This window comes from Psammomys obesus, unplaced genomic scaffold (genome assembly GCF_907164565.1).
Source record: "Psammomys obesus unplaced genomic scaffold, mPsaObe1.curated_primary_1811, whole genome shotgun sequence".
Lineage (NCBI taxonomy): Eukaryota > Metazoa > Chordata > Mammalia > Rodentia > Muridae > Psammomys > Psammomys obesus.
This window is the reverse complement of record NW_026592510.1, coordinates 8,124,128-8,136,361: the sequence shown is the minus strand read 5'-3', so window position 1 is coordinate 8,136,361 and position 12,234 is coordinate 8,124,128. Positions and strand designations below refer to the sequence as shown.

Genomic DNA, 12,234 nt, shown 5'->3' with positions numbered 1-12,234 from the left:
CTTTCTGTCTCCAGTGTTCCTTATAAAAGAGTCCTTCTGTAGTCCCTTTCAGAGGATACGTATACCTGACTACCCCAATAGTCTGATATTTGAGTTTTGGAAGAGTTAAAAACTATAAGGTTCAAGATGTGAACTTGGACTTTGCTTTGATACTCACTGGTTTTCTCAAAGGAAACATGGTCAGCTTTCTGTTGGAGTGGAAGTCAGGTCTTTATTGGCTGCTCACATTGGGAATATGGTCGGTGAGGAACCAAGTCTTCTTGAGTAGACTTTGAACCAACTCTACATTCTTTTAGGGACACCCAAATTCCTAGGCCTTTTGTGTGCCTAACAGTGCAAAGTGGGCTGCTTCTAAGCATTCTTTACCATTTGTGTGCTTCTCAACTTCTAAAAATTGCTAATGCCTGCCATTTTGTCTTTGTCTGTACTACTTTATGCTTCTTGAGGGAAAATACTTAGATGATAGTCTTTGTGAGAGATTCCTTTTGCAGGTGAAACCAAATGATATCTTGTTAAACTGAGTCTTTATTGAATGAGAATTATTTGAGCTGCAATAAGTTTGGGGAAACACTTTTTAAGCTTTAACTTTTTCTTATTGTAGCAGCTTCATGGAGTTTGGCCACAAGATGTTATTGATGGGACTTGTGTAGCTGTTAATAACAAATACCGGCTGATGGCATTTGGTTGTGCAAGGTAATTGGTAGAGACTTTGACTCTAAGTTAAACTTAAGATATCTTAACATGCTGTTTGGTGGTGACAAACACCTTTGACCCCAGCACTCGGTAGGCAGAGGCAGGTGAATCTATGTGAGTGAGGCCAGCCCGGTCTACGGACTGAGTTCTAGGACAGCCAGGACTACACAGAGAAACTGTCTCAAAAACAAACAAAAGATATCTTAACATGTTTAGGGACTTGATTATGCCTGTCATAATTATAAGTCATCTTAATATAAAATATAAAGCTGTTTCATTATTTTGAAACAAAGGTAAAGAACAGAGTTCAGAGGCTGAACATTTTAATTTTTAAAAGTAAGATGTTTTAACTATAAAAAGTTGAGATACAAATAAAAAAAAAGAATAAGTAAGTTAAAATTTAGGGTCTTTAAAGACAGGCAATTGAGGAGGACACCGTCCTCAGAAACACCGTCTTCCTTTTCAAACAGTGTCTCTCACATTCCCTGGAGCTCACTAATCAGGCTGGACTGGCCAGCCAAACCCAGAGATCCACCTGTGTCGACCTCCCTGGCACTGATTACAAATGTGCACCGTTGGACCTACCTTTTCACATGGGTTCTGGGATTGAACTCGGCTCTCATGCCTGTATGGCAAGGACTTTACATGAGTGTATAATTTTTATTAGTGAATATCCTTAAAGCTTACTATAAAATCAATTTTATCATTCATATAATGGAGAGTCTTAAAATAAAATTGAAACCTGCACATCGTGACAGTTTGTAATTGTAGCAGTCATGAGGCTCAGGCAAGAGGATCATGATGTTGAGGTTATTGGCTATAGCCTGGGCTGCATAGTGAAGTTTAGACCAGTCCAGAGTGCACAAAAGAAGGGGATGTTTATGTTCACGCATTTGATTTGTTCATATTTTATTTAGAATTTTTAAATGTGTGGTCATGAGTATATTTTTCCTGTGTTTCCCATTTTATTTGTCTCCTAAAGCAAGTTGAATGTCTAGAATATCTAGAAAGGAAGTGGCCAGACTTAGCTGAGTACTTGTTTGCCCTGATGAGGTGACTAATTACTTACAAAATGGCTTTCTACTTTGTACACCTTTCATTAGAACGTAGGCTCCCATGATAGTACCTTTTCTATGTACTTTTGTCATTTTTCGCTGTGCTGTTTGTTTTCACAGTGGTTCTGTGCAAGTTTATACGATAGATAATACTACTGGAGCCATGCTGCTGTCTCATAAGTTAGAACTTACAGCAAAACAGTATCCTGGTGAGTATCTGTAGCGTCTCTCTTGGTCCGTGAGGTTAAATTCCAGCCCTGCCACCCCTGCAGCAGATGGCTGAAACCATAGGTAATGCTGAGCTCTGTTTACTGTTTGTCCCTTACACGTAAAGGTCTGTAGTAAAGTTTCCCTATAAATTAGGCATAAGAGGAGAAACCCTGTGTATTAGCTACTTTTTCCACTGCTGTGAAAAACACCTAACAAAAACAACTTAAGAAAGGAAGGCTTTGGGGGCCTGGAAAGATAGCTTAGCAGGCCCCCAAGCATTGCTGTTCTTCCAGAGCACACACATGGCAGCTCACCACCGTCTGTAAGTCCAGTTCCAGGAGAAAGATGCTCTGTTTGGGTTTCTACAGGCACCAGGCATCAAAGTGGTCCATAGGCATGCAGGCAGGCAGAACACCCACACACAGAAAATATTTTTGAAAAAAGAAAGGAAGTGTTTGCTTTGGCTTGCAATTAAGGAGGTATAGCCTGTCATGATAAGGAAAGCATGGTAACGGGGATAAGAAACAGCTGGCTATACCATGTCTGTTGTCAGGAAACAGAGATGCATTCTGGTACCCAGCTTACTTTCACATTTTTATTCAGTCGGCGCTCAGCTGCTCGAATGGGCTGCCCACTATCCTCAAGGAGGCCTTTTGGAAACACTGTCACATACACCCAGAAGTGTGTTCCTGTGGTGATTGTAAATCCAGTCAGGTTGACAATGAAAGATGAATCTCCCTTTTATTTGATAATCACACATGCATGTATTGAACTACCACTGTGTGTTCTAGAAACAATTAAAATAACCTTTTAAAATAAGTGATAATAGAATGGAACAGTTGTAACTAAATTGGGCCCTTTCTCTCAAAAATTGGGGGGAGTTTGTAGGTTCTTGGCTATGTCTACTGTACCCAGTAGCAAGCCCTCAGCTGACACAGTACCAGAGGTAACGTACGATTATATATCATGGCTTCTTCCGGAAGACTTTTTATAGGTGATGTCCCTTTCTCGCACCTTAAGTTCTTCAATTCTTTAAGAATCTTGGCAGCCTCTTCTCTATTGGCAGATATAGCAACTCTCTCTCTCTCTCTCTCTCTCTCTCGTATACACACAAACATATATATTAGTTTTTCACTGCAAACCCATTTTCAGTTCTCTGTCAGTATGGGATGGATGGTGACATACCTAAGAATGACTCATGTTTTGGAGGGCAGAGCCTGCTAAGCTCTTCTTGTAGGCTTGATATTTCCTGGTGTGACATGTCAATCTATATTTTCTGCTCATATCATAAACCCACAGGCTTATGCCCTTTCTGTTTTAATAGTGCATTTATTACATACTAGAGCCAAAAAAATTTGCAATTTGGGGTATTACAGCAAAACCAGGACAAGTTTCTTTTTCATCATTTTCACATGGGAAGATTTTATTTTTGAAAGACAAAGTTTTTTCACACATTAGCTCAGGCTGTCTGAAACTCACTGTAGAGCCCAGGTTGGCTTTGAGGTTATTGTAGTCATCCTGCCTCAGCCTCCCAAGGGAAACTTGTTCTTAGCAAGTCAGCATAAAAAAATTTTTTTTAAAGACCCTTTATCTTTTCAGTTATAACAGCTTTTCCATATTCTTTTTATGTATTTGAACTGCTAACAGCACCCTTGTGCTTTGTGGCCATTAAGAAAAATAAGGGTTACTTGATCACAAGCTCTGCTATACTGAAACAATTTATCTAATTAAATTTTTTTACTTCTTGAATTTTTTCATTCAACTTTGAGGCTACAATTAATCTTGGGCAGTTGTTAAATGTGAAAAGTAAAAGTACAGATAAGGGGGGCCACTGTACTGGCAATGCTGTGCTTACAAAGCTATCTGTAAATTAAGTAATGCATGCGCTGAGTAAACACTGTTAAGACATAGATGATAAGAATCTGACCCATTTCTGTGTAATTAAAGAGGCACCTGGACTATCACTTCATCTCTTTTGGATCCTCAGTTTAGTGTTAGCCTTTATTTTTCTTGTCTAAATCTTTCTGTAATCTTTACTTGATTTTAGTTTATTCTCTCAAATACTTGAGTACCAACTGCACGTTAGAAAGTGTTCTGAATGCTGGATGCATAGTAATAGACAAAACTGGACATTCTTGATGAACGCTAGTGATTCTCTGCTAGTTACAAGATCAAATCGACACTCAGTGTCACTGGAAATGTTTTTGCCTTAAACTAAAAGAAAAAAAATGTACTATGACTATAGGATCTATTTTCTGAAATAGCAAGATATCTCTTATTCACCTTTATTTGACTTTTACTTCATGATTATAAAATAGCCTCTGAGTTCCAACCTTTACTTTTTTTCATTTGCATCAAGAAGAAAACAAACAAGGCACATCCTGATTGTTGTCTTTAAAGCAGGAAAGCTGAAGGTCTTCCAGAATTTTCTTTCTCTGCTCCAACCTTCCACTTCTCTCTGACTGGCTTTTTGGCAGAAATGGGCAAGGAAAAAGGATGGCATTGGGTATTGTATTCTATCTCCAGGAGTATCTCAACATGTGAGGCATATGAAGACCTACCAAATCCCCGCTATGCTTACTTGGTTTACTCTGTGGTTTTTATGCAGGCTATGCCAAAAAATTTGTTTGTTGGGTTATTGTGTCCAACCTACTTAGTGGCTATCTCTGTCCTAGCAATTTAGTAGCATTTTGTAAAAAGTGCCCATATGTAGAATATTTTTAAAATTCTATTTCAAGCATTTTTATGCTATTGAAATGGGTACACTTACTGGACTGGAAATAACCATCCACATTTCTGGTTTTAAATTGCTTTTTTCTAGTTGAGGGTGTTGCTCAGTTGGTAGAGTGCTGGCCTAGGCTTCTGTGGTCTGTCAGCACTGCTTGAAAGTGACACTTGCAGGGTATGAAGATTCAACTCTCGCCTATTCTGGAAAAGTCATGCTCGTTATCTCTGAGAACTGTCTTTCTTATAGTCTTTTTTCTTTAATTTTTTATTCTAGCTTCAAATTTTTATATTTCTCTAGACTGATTTCTAATATTTGTTTGTTTTATTTTTGCTATCTGTCTCTAGAATCTCTAATTTTCTCTTCAGTTATGTTTAATGTTCTGCATAGTCTGACCATTGAGTTTGAGATTTAGTTACCATGTTTTTGTTTCTGAAGTCTGTGCATTCTGCCGCTCAGTCTTCTCCTGTGTAATGTTGTGTCTGTGTGGAGCTCAAGGTTGATATGTCTTCCTCAGTCACTTTGTATCTTATTTTTTGAGACAGAATTTCTCAAAGAACCTGGAGCTTGCCCTGGTCAGCTGACTGCAGACCTAGAAACCCCAGCTATCTTTCTATCTCTGCCTCCCTGCTACTGGGATGGCAGATACATGGCAGCATGTATCTGGCAGCATGATATATGGTAGCATGCCTGGCATATATGTAGGTTCTGTGAAGCAAATTTAGGTCTTACTGCTTACACAGTGAACATTGTCTAATCTGAGCCATCTCCTAGCTTCCTCCTCTTACTTCATTTATTATTGAGGGGGAGGGAAGACACCTGTCACAGCTTGTTGAGGGCAGAGGACAACCTGAGAGAGTTGGTTCTCTCCCTCACCCTGGGTTCTAAGAATCATGCTCAGTTCCTTGGACCTGACATCAGCACTTTTTCCCACCAAAGTGTCTCACCAACCCCTTTATTTCTTTAGCTATTAAAAAAAAAAATGCTTGTTTTATATTCTGTCTCTATTAATCTTAGTATTCAAAGACTGAATCTGCCTCTGCTTTGACTTCTTAGGATTTGTTTGTTTATGTATGTATTTTAGCATTTTTGACTGAGAGCTGTTTCCTGACAGTTCAGTGTTTGGATGCTTTAGGACTTGGATTGCCTTGTATTTTTTTCCAGAGATCACTTGGGTTACTACACTGTTCTGGAACCCTTTATTGTTTTCTCTCTATAGGTGTTTATTTTTTTAACTACATTAATTACAGAAGTTATAAATCAGGGTAAGGACTGAGTTTATGTGTAACTGAGGACTGTCACAGGACTGTTGTCTCTGTTCTGGATAGTGGATGAAACATGAAAAATGTCCCCTTGTCTACACGGTAGTTTCTCTCTCACTTGTCTTTGTACCCTGGATGCAGCCTTTATAATCTCAACACTACCTGGTATCCTTACTAGACTTCCTGGTGTGTGTGAGCTCTGAACTTCATCTCCTGACCCTCACATGCTGTGTGAGTCACCAGTAATGATAAAGATTCTCAGAGTTTAACATATGAATTCAGAGGGAAAGTACTTTGTCCCAGTATTTTAGGACGTTCAGCATCATAGTTGTTTCAGTAGGAAGAATCATGTAGGATATCATTTGATGAACCACAGAAACAGGTATTTGCTCCCAGCATTCATTTTTATCATGCTCACTGTGTAAAATATTTGCTGCAACCTTATACCCATTTTACAGAAGGTGGTTCATATAAAAACAAAAATGTTGAGGATTACACAATGGTAAGTATTCAAGCTAATCACAGCAAAGCCAACCTTCACTTCCCATGATTCACCTGAGGTGTTCAGGTTAGATCAGGCCAGGACTAGTGATGGCCTCATTTTCAGTATCCTCCATCAACAGAATTCATCTTAGTTAAAATCAAGTAGTTCATGTTGTTCTGCTTGTTTGGGTTTCAACACATAGCTTGTTTAAAAAAAAAAAAAAAGTACTAAGTATTTTTGCACCATCTCTTTAACCCTTCTTTTTGTATTTTCACAGACATTTGGAACAAAACAGGAGCTGTTAAGCTGATTAGATGGTCTCCTGACAACAGTGCGGTCATAGTAACCTGGGAATATGGAGGTCTGTCTCTGTGGAGTGTGTTTGGAGCCCAGCTGATTTGTACACTTGGAGGAGACTTTGCGTGAGTGGAAAAAGAGAGAGAGAATCTTTAGATAAAGAACCCATAGATTCCCTGACAGCTCATCTATTCAGAAATGTGGTTTCTAGAACTATGTTGTTGTTGTTGTTTTTTAATTAAAACAGTTGTTTCACTCTTAAATGTTTAATAGTACAAAGCAGCACACGTTTCACGTATGTGCACTGTGTGCGCATCAATGCGCTTTGCCCATATTGTCCCTTCTTTTCACCAGTTAGCCCTCTGCCTTCATGTCATGTGTCCTATGTTTGTGTTTAAATCTAGCCTGCACACAGGATAGAAAACACGCAGTATTTACCTGTCCTTCCTTAGCCCTTCCCCCATTTCCTCATTTCTTCTCTCGGGACCATCATTCTCCTTCATAGCTCCTCTCCCTAACATGTCCTATGTAGAGGTTCTGCATAGGAGAGAAAGTGGCATAACCAGTCTGTCTGAGTTTGGTATATTTCACTTTACGTGGTCTCTAGTTCCGTCTGTTCTAATTTAACTCTTGTACCAAAATAGTTTGTACAGCTCAGATTTAACTTATTGAGAATTTATTGATTCTTTAAACATTGATGCTCCTAACACTGACAGTGGATTTAATATTACGCATCCCAAACACTTCTTTCTTTGAGCCTCGTGTTAGACTTAAGGCGGAGTGCTGGACTTGGTAGCACGCACCTTCAATCCCAGCATTCTGTACGCAGAATCAGGGGCTTTCCATGAGTTTGAGGCCAGCCTGGGTCTCAAAGTAAGACCCTGTCTCAAAAATAGAACTATGAAAAAAACCAACAGTGAAAGTAACTGCCCCTTTAAAATAGAAATATGTAATAATGCAGAGGCATTTCAATTTTATGCACTATTGTATATTTCTGTTTTAAAAGTACAAAGTCAGTTTGATTTTTTTTTAAGTGGTATGTGTATTGTAAGTAATTGGAAAATGATCAAGTTTCTGTTCTTTTTCAGTTACAGGTCAGATGGTACCAAAAAAGATCCTCTTAAGATAAACTCTATGGTAAGTTCTGTCTGTTTAAGAACAGGTGTAGCCTATAAAGCTCAGGGCCTTTCCTTTTTTTTCTCACATGGCCATAAAGTCAGAAAGCAGTTTTGTGTCAGCAGATTTTTTTTTTTCCCTATATCGTTCATTTCTGGTGAAGTTCATTTATTTGTGTGTTTCAGATGGGGTTTCTTGCTGTGTAAGGAAGGCTGGCCTCAAACTGTATAGACCAGGCTAGACGTGAGCTAACAGTCCTCCTGCACTTGCGTTTGCAGTGACTGTCTCTCGAAAAGTAAGGCAGACAGCTCTGAGGAACGATGACTTCTAGCGCACTTGCACACACGCACGCACAAGCTCGCGCATTTGTTTACACGCATACGTACCTTCCCACACACACCTTGAAGATGCACACACAAATATGTTTTTGATATAATAACATTTCTGTAACTACCATCCAGTGCCTTTGAATGGCATGTATCAGCCATTGCTATCAGGTTCACTAAGTTTGTATTTCAGTCACAAACTAAAGATCCAAGCAGTTAGTTAGCTCCAGGGTCAGAGAAAACCTGCCTCAAAGGAATATAGAGAAAACAACAGAACAGGATAGCAAAGTCTTGCTCTTGATTACACGTGTACTCGTGCACACACACACATGAAATAAAAAGTTATTTAGCTTTTAACAATTTGCAGCAGTCTCTGAACCTCATTTGCCATTTTCTTGGCTTACATATTAGAATTTACTAGTTTCAGAAATACTGTGATGGTATCTAGTTACAAAATGTTAATAATAATTGGGCTTGGAGAAATATATTTAAATCTTTTCGGTGTACATTCCACAGCTGAAGAAACCTCTCTCTAGAGAAACTAGACACCTTGGCCAAGACAGTGTAACAATCAGTCAAGCTGGAATGAAAACACCAGTGTCATGGCCGCCAGCGCAGTGCTCTTTGCTGTGCACAAAGCTGCATCTGCTGTAGATGATTTTTCACTGTGCTTCTAGTCACGTGCAGAGTTGTCCTCTGTAAGAAATGTCTGTGTACTTGAAAAGCAGTAGAGTACACTGAGATGTTACAGAAGGGTCTTTAGGATTGCAAACCTGAAACTGAAGCTGTCTTAACATCCTAAGTAGAGGGCAGCGGGGGTGGTTTCCTCTGGAGATAGTTAAGTTGTACTGGATGGCAAGAATCATTGGGGTTGGTTTATGGGTTTTTTGACTATTTTGTGTGTCTGTGTGCATGATGTATGTATGTCAGCATGCTACCATGTGGATGGCAGAGGACTACTTTATGGAGTTGGTTCTCTCCACCATTATGTGACCTCTGGGGATCAAACTCAGGTCCTCATACCTTCACACCAAGTGCCTTGACCTGCTGATTCTGGATGTGATTCTCGTCTCTGTTATTTGTCATGGTTGCGCCAGCATTCAGAAGACAATTGTGGCGTTGGTTATTTCATGTATTCACTGTTTTCAATATTTAACTTAGGTTATAAAAGGAATAAAAATAACTTTTTGTTGCTTTGACTTTTTTTTTCCTCTTTCTTCAAGAGCTGGGGTGCAGAAGGCTATCACTTATGGGTAATCAGCGGCTTTGGTTCTCAGCACACTGAAATTGAGGCTAACATCAGGAGTATAGTTAAACAGCCGAGCATTTTGCTATTTCAGTTTATCAAGAGTGTACTCACTGTAAACCCTTGTATGGTAAGTAATTAAAACTATGGAATTTTTTTGTTTGTTTTAGTACCTCTTATAGCAGAATTTTAGACCCTTTTCTGTGAGCCTCAGATTTGAACATACTTCTAAAATTATTCACTGTACTTTCTTTGTGTATTTTCTGTGATTCGTGTGTTTCTATAAAATTTATATTAAAGTCTTATTTCTGAACATGTTTTGGACTTTTTTGGTGTTTTCTTCTTTTACAAAAAATAGTTCTGTAAGCAGTTTGAAAGAAGCCATAATTATGTGTAAAATAACTTGAATATGTTAGTCTTCATCTGGGTAAGAGTTTCCAACGGGTGTTCATTTAGACACTACTTAGAAATATTACTAGAGGCTACACAGGATTTTTAAAAAAGTTCTAGGTGGTTGGGGGGATGGCTTAGTCAGTAGATTATTTGTTTCCCGAGCATGAGGACCCGAATTTAATCCCCAGCACCCATGGCAAAGGTCTGAGCATGATAATGTGTGCCTGTGATATTGTCTCTGGGAAGGTGGGAACAGGAGTCACCAAGCTCCAGGTTCACTGATTTACCCTGCCTTAAATACACACATACACACACAGAGAGAGAGAGAGAGAACAAAAATTCTGAAGCCAGGCATGGTGGCACCCACTTATAATCCCAGTACATGGGAACCTGAAACAAGAGGATCACAATGATTATGTATTTTAATATGCTTCAGTTATATGCTATGAGTACATGTCTTGGCACCTATTATCAATGGCTTTTAAACACTATGTGGGGTAACAAGTTATTTAAAATGTATAATATATTGAGAATTAATGTGAAAATAACCCAGGTCTCAGGACTCCACTACAGTTGAAGATTCAGAATCTCCAGAAAAATACGAAGATAGTATACTTCCTGCTCTTCCCCATTCCAGATAACTTTAAAGCACCCTTTTGTGCTTTAAAGCTGGGGAGATGGTTCAGTGAGTGGATAAGTGAGGACTAGAGTTTGAATCCCCAGAACCCACATAGAAGCCAGGTAGGTGTGGCAGCCATCTGTAATTCCAGCAGGAAAGAGGTAGGGTGAGGGCTCCAGAGCAAGATAGCTAATCGACCTAGCCAGAGTAGCAGTCACCAGGTTCAGCAGGAGACCTTGATTTAGTATGTAAGGTGGAGAAAAGCTACTGAGGACGAGATCTGACATCACCCTTCGTTCACCACATAGACATGCAAACACACATCCATACATGCACAGCACACACAAGTATACAAAAACGTGTGAAGCATCCTTGATTGTATTTTGGCTAAATGGGAAGGGCTAGGATACCACTGTGTCTGATTTCAACATAAGAATCTTCTCACCATGAGAACACTGGTCCTCTAAAAATGAGGGCATACTCAGCTAAAAGTAGTCACTGTTGCATCTGCCCAGATATCCACAGAAACTTGCAGTCAACTGTAAAGCAATGTGTACTTACTTACATGTACTTTCTTAGGTATAGTTCTCATGGTCTCACCATTTAGGGGTGTTGGTGAGAGGTACTATACAAACATTTGTAAGCCTTGGCATTGACAAAACAGTGTACAAAACCTTACTTACGCTAAGAATCGCTAAAATATTGACTCTTCTCTAAATGTATTTGAACATTATGTCAATTCTGTCTTGTGGAAAAAAAAAACATTGATACGTGTATACGTTCAGTAAGAGAACTAAAAGAGCTTGTTACTTAGTTGCCCCTCCCTAATGATGAGGACTTATTTGTTTTCTGTTTACCCTTCTTTCTCCATCTAGAGTAACCAAGAACAGGTATTGCTTCAGGGAGAAGACCGTTTATACTTGAACTGTGGAGAAGCCTCACAAACCCAGAATCCGAAGTGTTCTTCAGCTCTCGCTGACCGTACGCCCAGGCGCGAGGGAAGCCCATTTGCAGATGGAGGTCTGGAGTCTCCCGGGTTAAGCACATTACTTGGCCATCGGCACTGGCATGTTGTACAGGTGCGTGTTCATCTACTGCCTCCTGGTGACTCATTCATTGCTGACGTAGCACTTGGAGCCAGTTTTTAATTACTTTTATTGCCATACCTATCTCAGTGCTTTTTAATTTTTTTCTTTCCATTTGATGCAGAGCATATCCTCACCATTAATAGTGTCAAGAACTAGAAGTTTATTTTTCCCTCAATAAAGATAATTTTATTTTACTTTGAGCCTTTGTTTTGCTTAGTCTAGCCCAGTCTATTTGCATAGCCTAAAGTATATCCATTGGATAGAAAGTGATTTGACTAGTACCTAGTACCGCTGATTTTATAGTTTCAGTGGTTAACCCCTTAACAGTGTGTCCAAATTGCAAACCTCTGAACTTTTGAGAAATTATTGCTCATAATTTTATTATTTAATAAGTTTAATTTAATTTTAATTAATTTTTAATTAAATGAAAATTGAAAGTGTTTCCAAATTTTGGATTCATCCTGATGCCACATTTTAATTAGCAACTTTGACAGATTGACATTTAAAATGGATTAATCCCGAATTCTGATGCCAATTAAGATTAATTTAGTGCAGTAAGCTAAAATTTCTTGAAAGAAATTTGTATGCATAATTTCAAAGTTCTAAATATTTTTCTTCTCCTTTTAGTACCAAAATGTATCCGAGCCTCCTAATGGATTAGTTTCTTTTTGTCGTTTTTTTTTTTTTTTTTTTTTTTTTTTTTTTTTTTTTTTTTTTTTT

At 38.7% G+C, this 12,234-nt stretch overlaps 1 protein-coding gene across 4 annotated transcripts in view; it reads left to right on the top strand.

Moving 5' to 3' along the window:
• The window catches only part of Ric1 (RIC1 homolog, RAB6A GEF complex partner 1), an 89,358-nt gene that overhangs the window by 51,879 nt on the left and 25,245 nt on the right, over positions 1–12,234 (top strand). For all 4 annotated transcript variants that reach the window (XM_055614117.1, XM_055614116.1, XM_055614115.1 and 1 more), the window contains 6 exons: positions 602–693; positions 1,869–1,957; positions 6,707–6,851; positions 7,815–7,863; positions 9,392–9,544; positions 11,302–11,505. In XM_055614117.1, coding sequence (XP_055470092.1) covers positions 602–693; positions 1,869–1,957; positions 6,707–6,851; positions 7,815–7,863; positions 9,392–9,544; positions 11,302–11,505 — 732 coding nt within the window. The remainder of the gene's footprint in view (positions 1–601; positions 694–1,868; positions 1,958–6,706; positions 6,852–7,814; positions 7,864–9,391; positions 9,545–11,301; positions 11,506–12,234) is intronic.